General features: G+C 44.2%; 1 protein-coding gene across 7 annotated transcripts in view; it reads right to left on the bottom strand.

The window, feature by feature from the left end:
- Positions 1 to 21,792, bottom strand: part of C5H6orf89 (chromosome 5 C6orf89 homolog) — a 47,571-nt gene continuing 25,779 nt past the window's right edge. For 6 of the 7 annotated variants that reach the window (XM_054556816.2, XM_054556817.2, XM_054556815.2 and 3 more), the window contains 5 exons: positions 12,099 to 12,250; positions 11,843 to 11,982; positions 9,969 to 10,098; positions 6,852 to 6,975; positions 2,019 to 3,228 (listed from right to left, as the gene is read on the bottom strand). In XM_054556816.2, the coding sequence (XP_054412791.1) occupies positions 3,134 to 3,228; positions 6,852 to 6,975; positions 9,969 to 10,098; positions 11,843 to 11,982; positions 12,099 to 12,250 (641 nt within the window). In that variant the 3' untranslated portion in view covers positions 2,019 to 3,133. 7 annotated transcript variants of the gene reach the window in all.

Genomic DNA, 21,792 nt, shown 5'->3' with positions numbered 1-21,792 from the left:
TTTCCTTTGACAGAGTTTCGCTCTGTCGCCCAGGCTGGAGTGAAGTGGCACAATCTTGGCTCACTGCAATCTCCGCCTCCCTGGTTCAAGCAATTTTCCTGCCTCAGCTTCCCGAGTAGCTGGGATTACAGGCGCCCACCATCACGCCTGGGTAATTTTTGTATTTTTAGTAGAAATGGGGTTTCACCCTGTTGGCCAGGCTGGTCTTGAACTCTTGACCTCAAGTGATCTGCCTGCCTCAGCCTCCCAAAGTGCTGCGATTACAGGTGTGAGCTACCATGCCCAGCTTGAATCACTTTTATTTTATTCCCTCTCTTCCCTAAAAAAAATTGAGGATAAGCTCTGCCTCTTTTCATCAACCATAATAAGTATGGTATCCATTCACTACTTGACTGCTGGAGAGCTCAGGACATTTGGACAGAGTGCTTCAAACTGGGGCCAAAGTAGCCTGTCTCCTCAGAGGGCTGACTTCTGGGCATACGCATCTCTGTAGTGGGAGGCCACATGAAAGTGAACCTAACTCATGTGCAGAGGTCATCGCCATGTCACCTCCTGGTAAATGCTCAATAAACTTGTAAACCACCCCCTCTCTTTAGAGCCCTACAGTTTTGTTCTTGTGGTGGTGGAGGTGGGGAGTTGGTTAGGTGGTCTTATTGTCACCCTGCAACCCCGCTTTCTCATCCTGACAACCCTCTTTCCCACACCGGCTCATACAGAGGGACTTTTGATGCTTCCAGCTAGATGGCAGGGGCATCCTGTGGCATCCCGCTGTGCCGGGCCTTGATCATCAGAAAGGGACTGGCTGGCAACCCCTAGCCACTCCTGTCGCTCTGGCCAGTAGTAGATTCTGCTTATCAAAATTAACTTTTGAGAAGTTGAACTGCTTCTGTGTATGTAGAAAACTCTCTTTGGAGAATTCTCCCCTAATACAAGTTTACATTCAAGTCTGAACTGGGTAGATTTTAAGTAAAATGAGTAGTATATGCATAGAAGTCTCCACTTATCTTCTGCTACAGTCATTTTTTTGTTGAAGTACAAAATGGGACTTAGGGGACTTTCCCAGGGGATGCCTCAGAATACCAACACATGCAAGGGTTTCTTAGTTTTCAAAGTTTTGAGCTGAAGTGGGTATTTTATGGACATTTAAGATGTGAAGGGCAAGAGTGAAATGGGGAAAGGAACACAGAGTAACTCACAGAAACAAAACAGAGATCTCAATAATCAAAATAGTTGCTTTGTTCCTAAGAAACCCTCTCTTTTGTTAACCGGTCTGATTTTTAAAAACTCTCAGAGGCCTCTAAAGCACTTGTTTACACATAGCCCTTCCCCATGTGCAGCCAGGGTAAGGACACTGCAGAAGGCTGTAAAAGCTTGCACAAAGCTGGCCTCTAGATGATCCCTCTGACTTAAAACCTCTTAAATCATAACTGCTTAACAGCGTGACTTTTATATGTACACAAGTTTTGTTTTTCCTGTATTCATCCACACAAGGGGTTGATTAAGAAAAAATTCCCCCAGGTACAGTTCATCGTAGTTTCACTGAAGCCCGTGGAGGAGGCTCTGATGTTTCTATCCTGAGCTCTGTGAACTCTGCTTGTCCTTTGCAAGCCCATAGACAAACAGGCCATTCAAGTGCTCAATGGTCCCCACTGCTGTCCATGAGACCCACAGAGAAAGAGGGCCTGACAGATGAGATGCAGGCTCCTCCAGGAATGAAAAGGGCTTCACAACCATCTTCACTCGTCATTGTCTGCCTCTGATCCATAATTCTGACATAGACACCTACTGTATCCATTTGATTTCTGCAATTCAGAACCAGAGGCCAAAGTGTAGTTTGCTTTTTCTTCATCTTGGCAATGGCATGACCAGTGGCCAGCTATCTAGTGGTGTCAATAAAAGAATAATGAAGAGAGAAAAAAAATAAAAGGAACAGGAAAAGAACATCCTTATTTACACCATTTGATTGCTACCTACTAAAAGCACTTGGGAGAAAACAATGCACATAGTGAATCATCCAATCAGAAACACACAGCTTTATATTATTACAAAAAAGAAAAACACCTCACCTTGTCTTTGTTTCCCAGCACAGACAGAAATCATTTTCAGACAGAGGATCACATAGGCAGTTGCACACCCAGCTGACAAACACTTTGGGTCTGGATTTCCTCCCCCAACCACATTACATCAGCTTTGACACATCTGTAAAACATCTCCTCTGCAGAAAGTCAGACCCTAAAGATCAAACCCAGGGAGGCACCCTTTCCCCAGGCCAGCTACTCTAACTCATTACCCTCTGAAGACACTTGGTAAAGGCAACACAGCTGACGAGAGCAGTGCTGCCTCAGCAGTAGTGGGCTCTGGCCCCGCCAAGGCAGGGAGGACTAGGGCCGAGCTTCTGAGAAGCCATCCAGATAGGCAAGGGAGAAGGGGAGGGAGTGCAGTGGGGATATAAGAACCTGATGAAATGGAAGAAAGCATTGCCTTGGGAGTTACCATTTTGAATTATTATATAATCAGACTCTAGCCTGGCATCACAGAGACTCCAAGAGCCATGGACAATGGGAAAGAAGTGTACTTCTTGAATGCAATTCAAGGTTATCTGAACTTTTTTCACTGGTTCTAGATTCCACTTTGCTTGGGAAACTACAAGAACTTCTTTAATCAGCCATGGCCTTCCAAACAGTAGAGTGATGTGGCAGGGAAGACGGGGACAAGCAGGCCCACCTGGTAAAGGATGGCTCTGACATTAGAACCTGTTGGCTGCCCTCTCCGCTGCCAGGGAAGGAAGCTGGCCATGCAGGTGAAGGAAGGCACCAGCCCTGTCTCCTGCCTGAAGGGCAGCATCAGGGTCATAGTGCCCAAAGGCCCGGAAGAGGTCAGTCTCAGATGGGTGCTGGCAGAGTCCTAGCCAAGTGGCCAGGCTGAATCCTTCCTGAGCCATCTGCAGGAAGAGTCAGGAGGGCGAGGCTCTGGCCACTGCCTTGCAGCTCACAGCTGGTTCACACATGCATGCAAAGGGCAGGTAACTAAGTAACCAACCCCTAGAAAGCAGTTTCATCATTTTTGTTTTTATTTTTCCCCTTTCAACCTGGTTTTCGGCTCTGGAAGCTGTTCCTGTGCACAGTTCTATTTCCTACAGTTCCGAGAAAGCGGTTCCATCGCAGATGACCAAAGGCTGGACCCCTCTGGCTATAATGTAGACCTTCCAGTGGGTGGTGTCGACATAGCCTTGAGGGGAAATAGCAAGAGGAAAGCATGTAAATGTCAGAGGGTGGGCACACCTGTGGGCACAAGCAAGGCAGGTCTACCAGCGCTGGCCCTCAGGGTGCACTGCAGAGTCAAAGACAAATCTTTTTCTATTTAATTTAGTTTCCTTTTTTTTCTTTTTCTTTTCTTTTTTATTTTTTAAGAGATGGGGTCTCACTATATTGCCCAGGCTGGTCTTGAACTCCTGGGCTCGAGTGATCCTCCTCCCTCAGCCTCCCAGAGTGCTGAGATTACAGGTGTGGGCCACCACGCCTGACTTAAAGACAAATTGCTCTGAAAGTCTTCTGGCACTTCCTAGCGTAAGTATTCCTAGCTATTATCAGTCCTCTTTAAATGCTTTATCACTGCCCCTCACCACAATTCAGCAGGCCTACAAAGGCAGGATGCTCTAGATGAGGCTGCTGTTGGGCATCAAGTCTCGGCTTTTACAGCAAGAAGACAGAAGGGATGCTGAGGGGGCACAAGCTCTACCAGCCAATTTTCCTGTGTTTATCTATAATGTGGTTTCATTACACAACATCCAGATTAACCTAAACCTAAACCAGCATTGCCCAAATTGGGTTTGGCAAACAATAGTGTCCTGTAAGATATTCCAAAGAAAATAGGTTCCATGGCCAAGTAAGCCTGAGAAACACTAGGTTTCTCCAAGGCTTTTCAACATCTTTGATACACTAATAATGTACCACGTATCAACAAGACAGGCATTTCCCAAAGTCAACTGACTCGAGACCCTATTTGCCAAGGGTCTTTTCAAGGGGCTTCTGGTCCCACCTGTGGGGTCATGAGTAATCTGAAGAATTGTTTAGGAAACACTGACCTATCATTTGAGTGGGCTATGAAGGTAAACCTAAAAACTTTAACCTTTCAATAATCCCCAGTGATGCTGAACATCATTGTGCCTATAGTTTACAATACTTTTAAAAATTCTTTTTGTCTTTTTTTTTTTTGAGACGGAGTTTCACTCTTGTTGCCCAAGCTGGAGTGCAATGGCGCAATCTCGGCTCACTGCAACCTCCACCTCCCAGGTTCAAGCAATTCTCCTGCCTCAGCCTCCCGAGTAGCTGGGATTACAGGTGCACACCACCATGCCTGGCTAATTTTTTCTATTTTTAGTAGAGACGGGGTTTCACCATCTCTTGGCCAGGCTGGTCTCGAACTCCTGACCTCAGGTGATCTGCCCACCTTGGCCTCCCAAAGTGCTGGGATTATAGGCGTGAGCCATCGCGCGTGGCTTTAAAAAATTTTTAATTCACTGATTTTAGAGACAGGGTCTCGCTTCATTGCCCAGGCTGGAGTGCAGTGGTGCAGTCATAGCTCACTGCAGCCTCAAATTCCTGGGCTCAAGAGATCCTCCCAACTCAGCTTCCTGAGTAGCTGGAACTAGAGGCGCATGCCACCACGCCTGGCTAATTTTGTAATTTTGGGTAGATACAAGGTCTTACTATCTTGCCCAGACTGGTCTTGAACTCCTGGGCTCAAGCAATCCTCCTGCCTTGGCCTCCCAAAGTGCTGGGATTACAGGTGTGAGCTACCCTGCTCAGCCCCTAACAATGCTGTCTTGTACACTTAAAAATTCATTGAGAGGGTAGATCTCATGTTAAGTATTTTTACCATAATAAAATAAAATTTTAAACAAAAAAAATCTCTTGATGGGAAATTTAGAGTACTATGGGCCCTGCGCATCTTTAAACGAAGAGCACTGAGTAGAATTCAACTGTTACTTGGTGACTCCGGAAGGGTCATGATGGGCAATGACTATCCTGTACAGCGACTGCAGATGTTGTACCTGACCCCCAAAAGGTTTTCTGGTGATCTGGAACCCCTCTCCCCTCCATCTCCACAGGAAAATGTACATTTTGTCAAAAATCATAGAACTTGCACATCGTGGTGCCATTCTTAAGGGTCCCTAAGGTAGAGGAGCCGCCATCTGTCCTGTAACACTGAATGACTCTTCTTGGTCAGGGTCTGCTTTCCTGTCCTCATTGTTAACCGCGGCAGCGACAGCCATCATGTCTATTTCTGTCACTGCTTCAGGTGCTCGCTGGCTTCCCCACCCTTCCCTGCCCCCATTCTTCTCCCAGACTTGCTCTCCTCTTCTTCTTCTCTTCAGTCCCCATCCATCTCTGTGTTCTGTCATGTGACTGGCCTTTTATAGACACTGCCAACTACAGGGGTCCTTTCTTTCTAGTCAACAAACCAGCCAGGCACAGCACAGCAGGTATCATGCACCGGATGTTAGGCTAATCTGGACTATCTGTACCAGCATTTGATGCTCATGCTTTCTTGATCACTGCCAGACATTTTTTTTTTATTTTTCCCTAATTCTGTAATTGGTATTCCGGTTGCTTGTGTGAGCCGGAAGTCTGGAATTCAGATAACTAAGGTGTTTCTGTAGTTGTCTGAATTGTTAGGCATTTGTAAAATATAAAACAGAAACTTGTTCAAGCACAACCACATGCTCCAAACCTAAATATGCCAGAGAGATTTTTGCAATAGTCATCTCTTGTGTTAAGAGTCACTCCATTACAGGAAAAAGATTCAGAACAATTTCCATACAAGAATCCTCATTTTTGTAGGAAGTTTCCCAAGAGCCAGGCCAGCTGTGCTCCATTATTAGTTAATGCTTGATTTGTACCTTATTTTTATTTTTCATTTCTAAATTGAAATAAAAGTTATGTAACTTAAATTAAAACTTGGCATAGCTTGCAGTCCAATTCCTACCCTCATATGAGATGCAAGGTTTCTAGGGACTTGGGGGTCTTCTGAATGGGTAAAATTAAAATAAATTAATTGGAAAACCAGTCTGGGCTCTGCCAGAGACTCCAGGTCTTGCCTAGGTTTTGTAAGGCAGGAAAAGCAAGGAGGTCAATGGTGACACTTGCTGATTTATTTGCTTCTTCCAAGAAAACTCGGCTGTCAAACTGATTGCTACTGACAGCAGTAGATTCAAACCTGTTTCTTTGGAACAGATTTTTAGGATATAAGGCACAGGACAAGTCACATTTGGGCAAACACTGAGCCAGGGTCAAGGGTGAGTCATCAATGTGAGGTTGTGACTTGGCTGTGGCAGCCACACAGAAGGTAACATTTCCTTGTGTGATCATTGCCCTTATATACTGCTTGGTATTGTTTTATTTGCAAAATGGGTATATATTCCTGTAGTCCTTGATTGTCCCTCTCCTGGCTTGACTGTGTTCAAGCAGGCACTTAAGACCTGATGCTCTGCTCGATGACAGTGGGGCCTTGGGGTGGTCACCTCTCCTCTCTGGTTCTCAATCTTTTCATCTATAAAATGAGGGATTGGTCTAAATATTTTCCAGAATCCTTCCTAACTTGAAGCTTCTATGATCGATAGACACATGCATTCTATATGTTGTATGTACAAGACATTTCTTTCTGCTATGTTTTCTCATTAAGTTGTTTCATTTCTAAGCATAAATGTTGAGCCTCTTAACAGGAGAATGTTATTTTTGATTCTACTAAATAAAACTTTTGTGAAGGCAGTATGTGATTCTTAAAATAGCTTTTGAGTTAAAAACTAAAAAGATCCATGGCTGACCCTGCCCTCCTGGGGCCCTACATACCGATATCCCCTGGCTCTATTGGCATGGCCACAGATTGACAATGTCTTCGGCACTGGAAGGGAGGGATGAGCTGCAACATGGCCTCACCGCTGCCAATGATAAATAGGTCAGGCATCTTATGCATCTGGAGGAAAGAATGAGGAGGGGAGGAAAAGGAAGGCAAAGAAAACAAAATAAAACCAGGGGGTTTAGTAAATAAAAATGCTTTCACATATGGCTCTGAGTTTCCTAGCATAAGCAAAGAGGAAATAGAACCAATAACAAAAATTTGCAATTATGTCCAAAAGACAAAAACAAACTACTTTCTCCTAAGAATGGCATCTCTTGGTACTAAGACAAGAGTAAAATCTCTGTGGGTTCTCCTAAAGAGGCACTGTGTGATTTAGTGGGCAATACCCTCAACGAGAGCCCCAGAGTAGATCCTGCATGAGCTTCATAATTTGCAACTATTTTTAGCCACAGCTTCAAAGTAAGCCAAAGAAAAATACCTAATTGCAATTTAACAAAGGTAGTTCTAGCAGAAACCAACACATGGTGGCTGAAGTATACAACATTCTGTGATTCTGGTTTGATGAAAACTTTTTAGATAAATAGATAATCAGCATATCCTTTGGGCACTCTTCCATGGAATGTTATTTCTTACTACTAGGGCCCTGATAAGAATTGTACACAGCAAGTTTAAGTTTACACTGCCTGGCAAGACCCAGGGGAGCAGATATGCCATGCTACCGATTAAAAATTAATGACACTAAGACTGGCCTCTGATTTTGAAAACTAAGGAGACAACCAGCACATGCACCTGCACAGGTAACTACTGCCCCTCTGAGGGCATGCTACTGCCAGCAACAGGCATTAAATGCAACTTGCTATGTGCCAGGGAAGAAGCTGTGAACCCTGGGGTGGGGCTGGGAACAGGGCAGGGAATAGGGATAAAGACAGAGATGGGTCTCGCTGGGACATTTCTCCTTACCTTGATGATGACAGAAAACCCCTAAGGCCTCTTCTCTCACCTCTTCCTCCTATCTCCTGCCCTTCAGAGAAACCCTTTATATGCCCATATAAAGTGGGAGCCAGAAGTCTGACTCCCTCGGCCATGTCTTGGTTTTCTCTTCACTACTCAGGGCCTCCAGAGTCTTGGGTTTTGGCCCCATCTTCCCCTGTCCCCAACCCTGGTCTCTCTGCTGCTGCCACAGGCCTTGCCCATAATGTTTTCATGGCAACACTAGAGCCATTTCACCTGCTAATGTGGTGACAGGGACAAGCCTGGTGTCTTCAGCTAGCCTTCAGTTGACTGGTACTAATATTGGCGGAAGCCTTAACATCTGTAGTCCTCAAAACAATCTCAGAAGGACCAAAACAAGTGGCTGTATCCCTTCTTCACACAGGCCTGAAGTGGACAGGGTCATGTTCATCCATTCCCAGGATGGGAAGAAACAGACAAGAAGGTGGCACAGGCCAGCCCTAGGCCACACTGTGGAGTGGTGAAGTGGGCCTTGGAGCCCCTCACCTTCTCCCCGAGTGCCACTTAACAACCAGCTCCCCACTTCTGTCCCAAGGCTGCCTTTGGACACTGGACCCACAGACATGTGACTTTAACAGGGCCCAGGGCCCAGGGATGTGGACAACAGGGTGGGGTAACAAGGCTGCGGGGAAAGGGGAGCTTGGGCCAGGGTGGGGAAACAGATTCTCTAAGAAACTGGGCTCTCAGGAGTTTTGCCTGTCTGGCCACTGCCCTTCCCAAAACATCCTCGAGAACCACACTATGACTCTGGTAAGCATTTGAGTAACTCTGTATTTACTCCTTTGGCTGGGCTCCTTGGTGTTGCACACGCTGGAGAAATCAACTTTGGTATTCAAGTGGTAAAACCAAGAGAAAGATAAAGGCCATGTCCCAGAATTATATTTATGAAGATGAAATCATACAAGGGCCTGGAATTCTAGCCGGCGACAGCAGGATAAACTTCTTTAAAATCTGAGACAAGAGCCCAGCATCTCCACCCCACTGCTGGCAGACAGAACTTCTTACTTCTAGACAAAATGATTGTTTTTATAGGCTTTTAAATTCCTTTAACACAATTCAGCAAATTTGGAGCCAAGCGATAGTATCAGGAGGTGGAAGCCATGGTCCAGAGGTGGCAGGGGGCCACAGTTTGGGAAATTTATTTTTTTACGAAGGAAAATGCATGCTATTAATTCTCCCAAACTGATCCAGGCTCAAAAACCTTCCTTAGGAATGAGACTCAACAAAAGGAGCAATTCAGAGAAAAGTAAACAGACACAAATGCAGAACAGCTTCTCCCAGTCCACTGGCCCCAGAGAGGTAACTTTGGCTCTGAGCACTTGGCCCCAGACTGAAGTGAGAAATGATGGGGGCAGAGTGGGTTTTTCTACCCCAGCTGGGCTGCCTGCCTATCAAATCCTTCCCAGGCTCCCACACTTTTTGCCTTTCAAGTTCTCTACCTAAAATCTCTTAATTGTTTATTTCTGGCAAAAACCATCCTGGGGGTGAGAGGGTAAAGGGTGTGTCCTTGGGCAACTCACTTAATCTCTCTGGGGCTCAGTTTCCTTATCCACAAAATGAAGCAGTTATTCTATTCATCTACATACTATTCCTTTATAGCTTTCTTTTCTTTTTTTAAAAAAATAGAGATAGGGTCTCCCTATATTGCCCAGGCTGGTCTGAAACTCCTAGGCTCAAGCAATCCTCTTGCCTCAGCCTCTCCAAGTGCTGGATTACAGGCGTGAGCGACCACCGATCATGGCTGCTTGCCTACTTTCTAATTTAAGGTAGGAAAGCCAGACTAATTGCACACTCAAGTCCTTCAAATTTTAAGATTTCACTTCTTTTAATATAGAAAAGTAGTTTGCCTCAGGTGTTAAGGGCAGGAGGCAGATTTGCAAGGTAACTAGATTTTCTGGAAACCTGCCTTCATGACAAGGTGGGCCCCTGCAAGTCTCCTGGCTAGCAGCAGGAGGGGAGAACTAGACTGTGTGGGTGTCCCCTCAATTCACCCTCTAACCCTCTAAGCCAATATGCAGGGAAGGCCTTGGTTATGACATCAGTCCAGGTCCCAAATAAAGAAAATTCTAGATCCAAGTCCTCTCAAAATTTCCTACCTTACTCCCCACAACAGGTTCCGGGTGAAGAAAGAAGCACTTGTTTAAAGAGGCATCTTTTGGAAATGGCAGGTGAGTGAAAACAGGAAAAAGCTCACGTAATATTTGTGATCTGTTCAGAGGTCTTCTCCTGTAGAAGTTTGAAACAAGAAAAAAGTAATTAAACTGGTCAAGCCAGCCCATGACTAAGAGACAGCCAAGTAAGGGTGGGAAAACTGTGGGCGGTGGGTAAAGAGGGAAAAATATGAGTACAGTATCTTAAGTACTAGGTCCCTGAAGAATAGTTGCACAGAGTCAATGAACTATAACGGGTACACACACAGGCATAAACTCTACAGCCATGATTTGAATATGTGGGTGGAGTGTTTCTAAGTTGCAGCTAAAACAATATATAGAGGAAGGAAAGAAACAATCTATTCATTCTATCTTGGAGAAGACTGAAGTAACAGCAGGTCAGGTGGGGGATGGGGAGAAGAGAGGAGGAAGGGACAAAAAGCATGATCCTCCTTCTGAGGCACAGGGAGACGCAGCGGGAAGCCTGCTCAGCTTGTTCAACTGGGCACTCTTGCACGCAAACAGCACATTTAAAGAAAGACAGAAGCATTAAGAAATTAACAAAAAGCCTGAAAAAGCCATTTTAATTCTTTCAGAACAGTTCTAAGATGGAAACTGGCTTTCTTTTCTTACTAGACAGCAACCTTAACCACAAGGAGTGAACCATGTCTTCCGCAGGGCACAGGAAGGAACAGCAGGACAAACTGGGGTTTCGATCCTGGCTGGGTAACCTTAGGCAAGTTACTTAACCTCTCTGTTTCCCATTTTTCTTCCTTTCTTTCCCCCTCCCCCCACCTTTCTTTTTTTGAGACAGGGTCTCGCTTTGTCACCCAGGCTGGAGTGCAGTGGTGTGATCATGGCTCACCGCAGCCTCAACCTCCCAGGCTCAAGCCATCCTCCCACCTCAGCCTCCCAAGTAGCTTGGATATTTTTTGTAGAGATGGGGTCTCCCTATGTTGCCTGGGCTGGTCTCGAACTCCTGGGCCCAAGTGATCAACCCACCTCAGACTCCCAAAGTGTTGGGATTATAGGCATGAGCCACTGCGCCTAGCTACTGATTCCCACTTGTCTGATCTGAAGAATGACAACAATCATTCCTACTTTCCAGAGTTATTATCAGTGTCCCCAGTGAGCCACAGACACTAAGCACCAAGGCACACTGCCTGGCAGAAACCAGTGCCAAAAAATGCAATTCTCCTTCTATTATTTGCACTCTCTCTTCAGCCCCCCACGAGGCCCCATTCTACATAAAATGCTAGATGCATACTTAGAAATAAATTATGACTCTATTAGACAAACTTGCTGTCCCCTCCATGGTGGCACCCCTCCTTCTGACACACCTCTTCATCCATCCCTTTTATCTCTCATCATTGGTTTATCAGTGGGATCCCAGAATTGGATTTGTAAAGTGTTGGGCCTGTGGTAGTGGCTCAGTGATAGCTATTAACTGTTTTGCAGGTATTTCTGGTCTGCCCCTTTCCTACTCACAAGCTAAGTGCTCCTATAGCCCCCCCATTTTTTTTTGAGACACAGTCTCACTCTGTCACCCAAGCTGGAGTGCAATGGCGTGATCTCAGCTCACGGCAACCTCTGCCTCCCAGGTTCAAGTGATTCTCATGCCTCAGCCTCCAGAGTAGCTGGGATTACAGGCATGCACCACCATACCTGGCTAATTTTTGTATTTTTAGTAGAGATGGGGTTTTGCCATGTTGGCCAGGCTGGTCTGCAACTCCTAGGCTCAAGTGATCTGCCTGCCTCGGCCTCCCAAAGTGCTGGGATCACAGGCATGAGCCACTGTGCCTGGCCCTTTTCACACTCACCATGGATAAGGAAATGGGAACCACCGTTCAGGAAAGCAGCGCCACCACTTGGCGAAAAACCCTTCAGAGAAGCCTTCTGTCGCCTCAGGGTACTGGCACAAAAAGTGCTGAATCTCCTCCGACAACAGGGGCTTTCCCGTCTTGGCAAGGCAGGAAACAAAACACAACAACAGAGTTACTTGTCAGAAATTTCCTAGAGCTTGACCTAGCCTTTAAGCAAGCAGCCAATCAGTGGGAGACTCAGGCTTCTGCTCACCTTGATCACCAGTGGATGGAGCCTCTCAAATTTCCTTGGGGCGTCTTCCAGGAGCATCACCTTCAGGTGTTTCTGGGCACAGCCAGTGCAGTTGGCAGGAATGGGCTCTGACTCATTCTGCTCACAGTCGTTTGTCCACCAGGGGTCAAAGTCTGAGAGAGGAAGGGATATGGAGAAAGCAGATACTGAAAGAGCATAGCTGGTACATCCAATGCTCAGCAATGAAACAAGAAAGGAAAGACATCATAATGACTCCTATTTATTTATTTATTTTGAGACAGAGTCTCACTCTGTCACTCAGGCTGGAGTGCAGTGGCGCCGTCCAGCTCACTGTAACCCCTGCCTCCTGGGTTCAAGGGATTCTCCTGCCACAGCCTTCCGAGGAGCTGGAACTACAGGCGCATGCCACTACACATGGCTAATTTTTGTATGTTTAGTTGAAACGGGGTCTTGCCATGTTGCCCAGGCTGGTCTTGAATTCCTGGGCTCACGTGATCTGCCCACCTCGGCCTCCCAAAGGGCTGGGATTACAGGCGCAAGCCACCGCATCCAGCCCATAATAATTTTTAAAAACAAACAATGATAAGCACTGGAGACCGCTGAAAAGGTAAGGTATATATGAAGCAGCCTCTGAGGAGGGAGTAGAGGACAGGAGCAGGAAGGAGAGGTACTCTTCTCTGTATACCTTTTTACACTTTGTGGAAAATATCTTTTAACCTGTCATGCATTTCCTAAATCAAATCAACAAATAAAGCATAACAGCTAGGAAAAACATTCAGCAATGTGGAGCTAAAGATGTAGTTCCCCCAACGTTTTCTAACCTATGACCCATGTGGCTGAAACGTCTACAGCACAGGGGGGCTGGTGTGGATAGAAGGGTGACCCCACCATCATCGCTGTGCCCTAATGCACTTCTCACACATGCTGGATGTGTGCCTAGACCCTTGGTTCACAAGTACACATGGGAGCCAAGACTCTGGGAATGAAGAGTGAGAAAAGGGCACAGAAGAGGAAAGGGATGGAGAGGGTAGACAGGACTTTTCCGGAGCCATCTTTGGAATAAAGTGAATTGCATCTGTCCATAAGACAGCCCTCTATCCCAGCTCAGGAGGGGGTGGGGCCGCCAGCCATAGTTTCCAGCCCCACATGCTGGTCAGAAATGGAAGACCCCCAACCCAGACCCTGCTGTGAGTGACAGCGGCTCCCTGACATGCCTGTCTGGTTTGGCTCCTTCTCTGAGGGGCTCTTGTTTCTGCACAGCCTTTCCCAGCTTCCCTCTGTTGCCATGCTGTTTATAATGTTATTTCATTATTTCTTGTTTACTTTCTGTTCCATTTTGGATTTCATCTGGGTTCTCTGAGAGATGTGTTTGTTTTAAACTCTGCTTTCAATCTAAAATGTTTCAGAAGATGGTTCTGATTAAAACCCAGTGGAAACCAAATCAGGAGAGAGCCTACGACAAATGATAACAGACAACCAAATGTGGCTGAAACGAAGTCAATTTTTTAAACCAATAAACATACTTGGAAACTGACTCTTAACCACAAAACATTTTCTGTGGTTGGCAGTAAGTACTACATCCTTGTTTTCTCTGAGGCAGTAGTAGTGGGGCATAGGAAATCCTCGTCAGGGAAAGACCGTGTTTGTTCTTGGCCAGCCTGCTGAGCATCCTCCATCTCTTGCAGATAGTATCTGTGTTTCCTGGAGGCAACTGCCACCTACCTTTCTCAGCCAGTCTCAACCTGCAGGAAGATTATTAGCCAGAGGATTACTGCTACACCCTGCTCCTGGGAGGGCACCTCTCCTCCCACAGTACTCGGGGGGGTAGCTGAAAACCGTTTAGTACCACCTGTTTCAGTGGCACACTGAGGCTGCAAAGTTGCATTTTTTCTTCTCCAATATTTTCAAATGTTTCTTATTCAGGGTCAAATATGATAAATTCTTGCCAAAATGCAAAAACTCTGGGTAATGGACACACCATGAGGCATAATCATAACAACATGTTACAATTGTATAGCATTTCAGTTTCCAAAGTACTCGCAATGGAAGGGGAAGGAGAAAGCAAGCTAATGCACTGAATGCTTGCCCTATGTTAGTCACTTTCCCATGTTATAGCATTTAATTTTCACTGTGTAATTACTGAGGAGGAATCACTATTCTCATTCTGTGGATGAACAAACTGAAAGTTACAGGTGATAGGAAGTTCCTGAGGTGCCAGAGTGTGGCAGGAAGAACACAGCAGATGCTGGGTGTGCAGTGGGGGTTTGGGTAAGGAAACAGCCTGCAGAGGAAGATGTCGTGAGGGCTTCCAGGGCTTGAAGCATGTCTGGCTCTACTCAGAACAAAAACAGGAACTGTTAGAGGCTTTTGAGCAGGAATTTCTCGATATTCTAGGAAGATTATTCTGGATTGTGATTAGGGTGCCCTAGAAGAGAAAGGCTGGGAAAACGAAGACCTGGTTATATTTTGGTTTTGCCTTTTTTAGGGAAAAGGGGGGGGTTCACTGTGATGAGAAGTGAAATATAATGAATGAAGCAGTGGGAATGGATAAAAGGGGTGGATTCCAGAAGCAGTGAAGATGAAATCTACAGCCCCAAGGAGCACTACTGTGAATGTTTGCACTATACTGTCCTCTTGGTCAGTGTCATAATAAACCTGCAGATCTCTGGTATCGTCCATGTCATTAGTGCTCATCTAGGGAACGTCATCTGCAGATTTATTATGACACTGTTCTGTAGTAGTGTGTCATATTCCAACAGAATCAGTTAATTATGACAGTCTTCCCAGGAGATGAGAGTAAAGCACCAGGAGAAAGGGGCACCTTCCTCGAATTTGTACAAAGGTGCTGCATGGGCTAGCAGACAGCAGCTCTTAACCTAAGAGTTAGGAGAATTATTTTAACTATAACTTATTTAATTATTATTATTATTATTATTTTGGAGATGGAGTCTAGCTCTGTCGCCCAGGCTGGAGTGCAGTGGCGCGATTTCGGCTCACTGCAATCTCCGCCTCCTGGGGTCAAGCGATTCTCCTGCCTCAGCCTCCTGAGTAGCTGGGATTACAGGTGCCCGCCATGAAGCCCAGCTCATTTTTGTATTTTTAGTAGAGACAGGGTTTCACCATATTGGCCAGGCTGGTCTCAAACTCCTGATCTCAGATGATCCACCAACCTCAGCCTCACAAAGTGCTGGGATTACAGGCGTGAGCCACTGCGCCCAGCCCAGCCTAACTTATTTAATTTTAATTTTATTCAGAGCTTTAGATATTCTTGGGATTTCCAGGTGGAGATCCCTTTAAAAAGCAGGTAGAAGAAAACCCAGTAAAGGGGAATCAAGAAAGAAAAAGAAAGTAGGAATAGCAAACTAAAAGAAAAACTTGGAGGTGGTGTTCCTTGAGGGTCTAAGAACACAAGTAAAAAACTGTTAGTACTAAAAAGAGAATTTAATAAGGTGACAGAATACAAGATACAGATTTTCAGATACATAAAAATCAATAGCTTTCTTACTCTACTGGCCACAATCAGTTAAAAACTGAAATGGAAAATGATCTCATTCATAATAACTAGCAATAAATTTAACAAGATAAAACATTTATGGGTGGTGGTTGACGCTTGTAATCCCAACACTTTGGGAGGCCGAGTTGGGATCGCTTGAGCCCAGGAGTTTGAGACCAGCCTTTTTTTTTTTTTTTTTTTTTTGAGACAGGGTCTTGCTCTGTCGCCCAGGCTGGAGTACAGTGGCACAATCTCAGTTCACTGTAGGCTTGACCTTCCAGGCTCAAGTCATCCTCCCACCTCAGCCTCCCAAGTAGCTGGGACTACCAGTGTGTGCCATCGCACCCAGCTAATTTTTGTATTTTTGGTAGAGACAGGGTTTCATCATGTTGCTCAGGCTGGTCTTGAACTCCTGAGCTCAAGCAATCCACCCGCCTTGGCCTCCCAAAGTGCTGGGATTACAGGTGTCAGCCACCATACCTGGCCGATAAAGGATAAACATAGATTTTTAATTAAGTGAGGAAAGGGTAGATTTAATAAATCAAATTGGGACAAGTGACCATCTATATGGAAGAAAATAAAGTTAGATTCCTACCCTTTCACCATATACTGAATTAAATTCTAGATTGATTAAAAGATACAAATAGATAACACAAAATTTTAAAAATAACTAAAGAAGCTGGGCATGGTAGCACTTTAGTCCCAGCTACTCAGGAGGCTGAGGCAGGATAATCTCTTGAACCCAGGAGTTCAAGGCTAGCTTTGGGAACACAGTGAGATCCTGTCTCAAAAAAAAAAAAAAAGCTAGAGGAACTACTCCAAACCGTAGAGCGTTCACGTATTTTCATGAGTTCTCACCTGTATAAAAACGTGTCTGTAAATGTGAGACTTTAGATAAATTAGTCAATCCCTTGGCACATCAGTTTTCTCATCTTTGAAATGGATATAAAAACAGTATCTACCCTAAGTGACTGTTGTGAGGACTGAGAAATGAATATTTTTATAATCTTTGGGACAAGGAAGGCTTCCTAGAGGCTATAAAGGAAAAATGGACAGATTTGACCAATATTTGCATATACAAGACAAATAATCAGTATTTCTAATATATAAGCTTCTGTTTGAATTAACAAAAAAAAAATTTTTTTTTTTTTTTGAGACAGGTTCTCATTCTGTCACCCAGGCTGAAGTGCAGTGGTGCAATCACGGCTCACTGTGGCCTTGGCCTCCCCGGGCTCAGGTGATCCTCCCACCTCAGCCGCCAGAGTAGCTGGGACTACAGGTGTGCACCACCATATATGGCTAATTTTTTGTATTTTTTGTAGCGCTAGGGTTTCTCCATGTTGCCCAGACTAGATAAAAAAAATTTTAATGGGGAAAGAATATGAACAAGTAATTCACAGAAAAGTATTATAAATATAAATGGCCTATAAACCATTTGAAAAGACATGTGATTTGACCAATAATCAACGAAATGCAACTTGAAATGAGATACTATTATTTAGTTTTCTAACTGGCAAAACATTGACAACATCCAGTGTCAATGATCAAAATATGCTGTTAATGAAAGTATAAGCTGGTATGTTTATGAAGACAATTTGGTTGCATTTATTAAAATTTAAAACACACATGCCCTTTGACTCAGCTAGTCCATTTCCAAGAATGTATCTTACAGAAAAAACAGTATATCTATATAAAGATATGTGTATATGAATCTCTCAGGTACACATTTTTGTAATAGCCAAAAAAAAAAAAAAAAAACCCACAACCCTAGAAAGTGGTTAAATTATAGAAGACACACAGAATCAACTAATATAAAATCCTCAGAAATATATATAGAGGGTTTAATTAAGTTTTCCCAAAATCCACATCTTTCCTGGAACTTCAGAACGCGACCTTGGAGATAGGGTGGCCACAGATGTAGTCAGTTAAGATGAGGTCATACTGAAGTAGGCTGAGGCCTGAATCCAATCTGAATGACATCCTCAGAACAAGACACACACACAAAGACACACATAGAAAGCAGATGGCCACGTGAAGGTAAAGGCAGAGGTTGAAGTTATGCTGACACAGCCAAGGAATGCCAAGGACTGCTGAAAACCACCAGAAACTGGAAGAGGCCAGGAAGGATTCTTCCCTAGAGCCTCTGAGAGGGGGCGTGGCCCTATCAACCTGGATTTCTGACTTCTAGACTCCCACAACTGTGAGGTACTGGATTTCTGTTGTTCTAAGCTGCTAGGCCTGTGATGCTTTGTTTCAGCAGCCTTAGAAACTAATACAATGTGTCTAGCCAAAAATATGTACATGAGATCTTTTGTATGTGTGTAAACAAAAAAAAATTTCTATTTATATATATTAAGTATATCTATTTGTATAGACATGGAAAAACTCAGAAGGATGTATACCAAGTTATTACTAGCAGTTACTTGAGTAGAAAAGTTAAAAGGATAGAGATGAGAAATATTACTTTATTATGAGTATTTTTAAATATCAAAATACTACACCTCTTACTGTCTTTGTATGCATGTATTTTATATAATTTCCAAGTCAAAATGTCTTTGGAGATCATGAAAACTGAAGCCGAGAATTCAATGCTGAAGTGTAGAGGTAAATCATCTCAGAAGGCTGGCCCCAGAGAGGCACCTGACAGGAGCAGAGGTGGCCAGGCTGGTGGCCCGCAAAGAAGGAAGGGAAGTAACAAGAAAAAAGGATCACTGGAATGGGGTAGCCTATGCCATCCACCTGAACTAAGGGAGCCCAAACTTTAAAAGAAAGAACTACTTTTGATTTCTCTATAGCCTGAGATCACCAAGGTGGATAAAGCATGAGCTTAGACAGAGGAACGGGCAAATGGTGAACTAGGGGTGGGGGTAGGGTGCAGGCTCCTCCTCCTCTCCCCACAGAGTCCCTGACAACAGGAAGAGATGTGGCCAGACTCCAGCTTGGCCTCCGTCCATCTGAAAAGGTTTTGTCTGACGTGTTCTCTATACAACTGGCTGGAGCCATCATGCCACAAAGTAAACAAAATTCCATCCTGGGAAACAGCCAACAGCACACAGCCAGCCGACCCCATGCCACCCTAGTTTACGGCTTTTGACTACCTAATATGCTGCATCTCACTTCTTTCCAGCCCTCCTGTTTCCAACCACTTTTCCTGAAGCACCAGACAGAAAAGTCAGTGTAAATTATATAGCAACTTCCTACTTTTAATTTCTAAGGCTTCTTTACTCCAGATATCCCTCATACCAGATATTTTAAACATTTTTTTAAAGGTATGACAGAGAAGAGAAATCCTACATATAAAAGTTCAATAAAGCTTATAACTTGTATTTCAAGTTTTCACTATGATTTGGAATCATTTCACTGTTGGAGATGTCAAAAACTGTCTCTCAGACAAAACACAGCCTTGAAGTCAACGTGCAGAGACCATAACTATCCACCCTTCTTTACAAGTTGGGCACTGGGCAGAAAAATGGATGGGCCAACGTCTCACCCATCAGGGAGCTTCCTGGTGCCTGAGAGTTATTTACAAGAAAACTCACTTAGGCTGGTTCACTGTAGACAACCATAACATATCCTGGAATTCTGAGTGGGGAGAGTCCTGTTACACAGATTATTTACCTGGCAAAAACAAAACAAAACAAAACAAAAGATTTCTTTCCAGGACAAAAAACTCCCTCTAGATAAAAACGATAGGGAAGAAAGAAAAGAACAAAGCCAATACTAGCTCTACAAGAGCAGTGGTTTTGTCTGTTTTGTTCACTGCTTTGTTGAGAACAGTGCCTGGCAATATATAGCAGGGTCTCAATAAACATTTACTGAATGAGTGAATGAAGTTGGGGAGAGGGAGGAAGGGATGGAAGGAGGAAAAGAAGGAGGGAGGAAGGCAGGAAGGCAGGCAGGAAGGCTGATTTTTCAGAAGCTTTAACAATAGAATTAAGTCCATGGGGAAAAAAATCAAATGAGCAATCTGGATTCACAGAAACCTCAAAATAAAGATTAAATAAATATAACCTCATGATTTCTTACATTATAAATGTACCCAAGAAAAACGTGCAAAGCCCATGACAAAGTTCCCATGACTTTCACTAGTGTGTGCTCAATATTTAATCAGGCTGCTCTCCAAAAGCTTGTTTTTGCATAGCACCTCTTCTAGTACCCTGGGAATGAGGCAGGGGTGAAGCCTTGACAGTGAAGGAGGCTTTTGCCAGGTCCCTGCATGTGTGGCACCACGCCCAGAGCCATTTTCACACACCGTAGAGGGAAAGAGCTCAAGAAATCATTTCACCAACAGCCTTGCCTCCAGGAAGCAATGCATTTGAACCACTCCAAACCACAGAGAAAGTCTATTTTCATGAGTTCTCACTTGTACAAAAATTTGTTTCTAAATGTGAAAATTTATTATCAAAAACACAGCAAAAGAAAAAATTAAAAATAAATAAATGTGAGACTTTAGATAAGTCAGTCAATCCCCTTGCACATCAGTTTCCTCATCTTTGAAATGAACATAAAAACAGTATCTACCTTATGTGACTGCTGTGAAGACTGAGAAATAAATATAAAGTGCACGGCACAGTACCTGGTATACAGTAAATGCTTGACAGAGCTGTTATTATCACAGAAGGTAAGCTTATTTTGCAAATAAAAGAGTAAGGTTTTCCTTGAGGTCTAAGCAGTTCATCTTTGAGCACAGCTCTGGACTCTCTAAGTCTTACTAGGTTCTTAGTTTGAGGCCAATAAATGATCCGCTATATCCAAAACTTCTTGATGTTCCTGGATCTACTTTATCCTTCCTTTGAAGGTTGCTGGATGCATCAAGTTCCAAATGTGTGCCTTTTCACTGTATGTGAGAACTATCCCAGGCTTCATCAGTAGAAATGAATGTGTTATTTTTAAATTGGCCAGAAAATGACCAAAGTAAACAAAATAATTGGCTGAACATGCTAGCGCCTGGCTTGACTGAGGGCAGAGATGGCAGGCATTAAGTGTGGTATCTTGAACAGAATGCTAGAGGGAGTTAAGATACTAGGGTTCCAGTGTGATTTTGCCACTTTTAGCTGGGTAAGCAAGCTCCTTTACCTCTCCTGGCCTCAGTTACCTCTTTTATAAAATGGGGTATGTACTAGATTAACTCTAAAATTCTTTTTTAGCTTTAAGACTCAATGATTCCATGGAAATGGTAAAAAACAAGGGGATGGCTGGCAGGAGTAAAGTGACTATAAAGATATGAGGCCAGGAGGGGAGAAAAACAGTAAGAATGTGAATGTAAAGAGAAAACTCTGGGTTAGTAAGAGGAAGGATTAAGTAAGTCAAATATTATCCATAAGGGTGCAGACTAGGAGGATGAACTGGGCTGAATGTCTAAGACAAGACCAGGTCAGGAAAATTCTAAAGGGTCAGTAGCTTGGAAGACCACTTATCTTTGGAACAGCCAGAAAGAATATTGTCTCTTCAGGGACTAGGGAGTTAAGAGAAAGTAACTGATGATCTGAGAGAGAGAGTGTAGAACTCCAACATCAGACTTAAAGCTATACTCTTCAGGTCTACTGCATGGCTACAGACTACTCACATCAGAGGTGAAGGGCTCAGACTCTCAAGACTGGCTGCCTGGGTTCAAATCATGGCTCCGTGACTAGACTTGGGACCTTGAACAAGTGACCTAACTGTACTGTGCCTCAGTGTCCTCATCCGTAAAATGGGCATAAAACCTAAAGCTACCCTATAGGGATGTTGTCAAGATTAAATAAGCCGATATATGGAAAGCCCCCTGAACAGGGTCTGGCATCTGTTAAGTAATAAACAACTGTCAGTTTATTTACTTATTTTTTGCTGCAGAGTGGGATGTTTCCATGACTCACTGCAAGGTCACTTCATTCTTCTTATTGAGAGCATTTAGGGGCAGGATTTCCTATCTAAGGCTGAAATCTAGAAAAAGAACCCCACTTCTGTCACCTTTTGGTTCCCTGGGTGGGGTCGGGGGAAACTTCCAGTCATTGGTGGTGGTGCCTCTTGTACATCACCAAGGCTGCAGCTGCCCTCCATCATTCCTGAGGTGCCACTGCAAGGAGCACCAGATGACCCTGGGAGTGTGAGACAGGCCAGCACTTCAGGAAACCATACGGGGTTTCCTTTGGGGAATCTGTCACACCATTCTCCCCTTGCATTTACTTTAAATGTACGGCCAAGTAATCCTAACTTGAAGGT

This window comes from Pongo abelii, chromosome 5 (genome assembly GCF_028885655.2).
Source record: "Pongo abelii isolate AG06213 chromosome 5, NHGRI_mPonAbe1-v2.0_pri, whole genome shotgun sequence".
Lineage (NCBI taxonomy): Eukaryota > Metazoa > Chordata > Mammalia > Primates > Hominidae > Pongo > Pongo abelii.
This window is presented reverse-complemented; position numbering and strand designations above follow the sequence as displayed.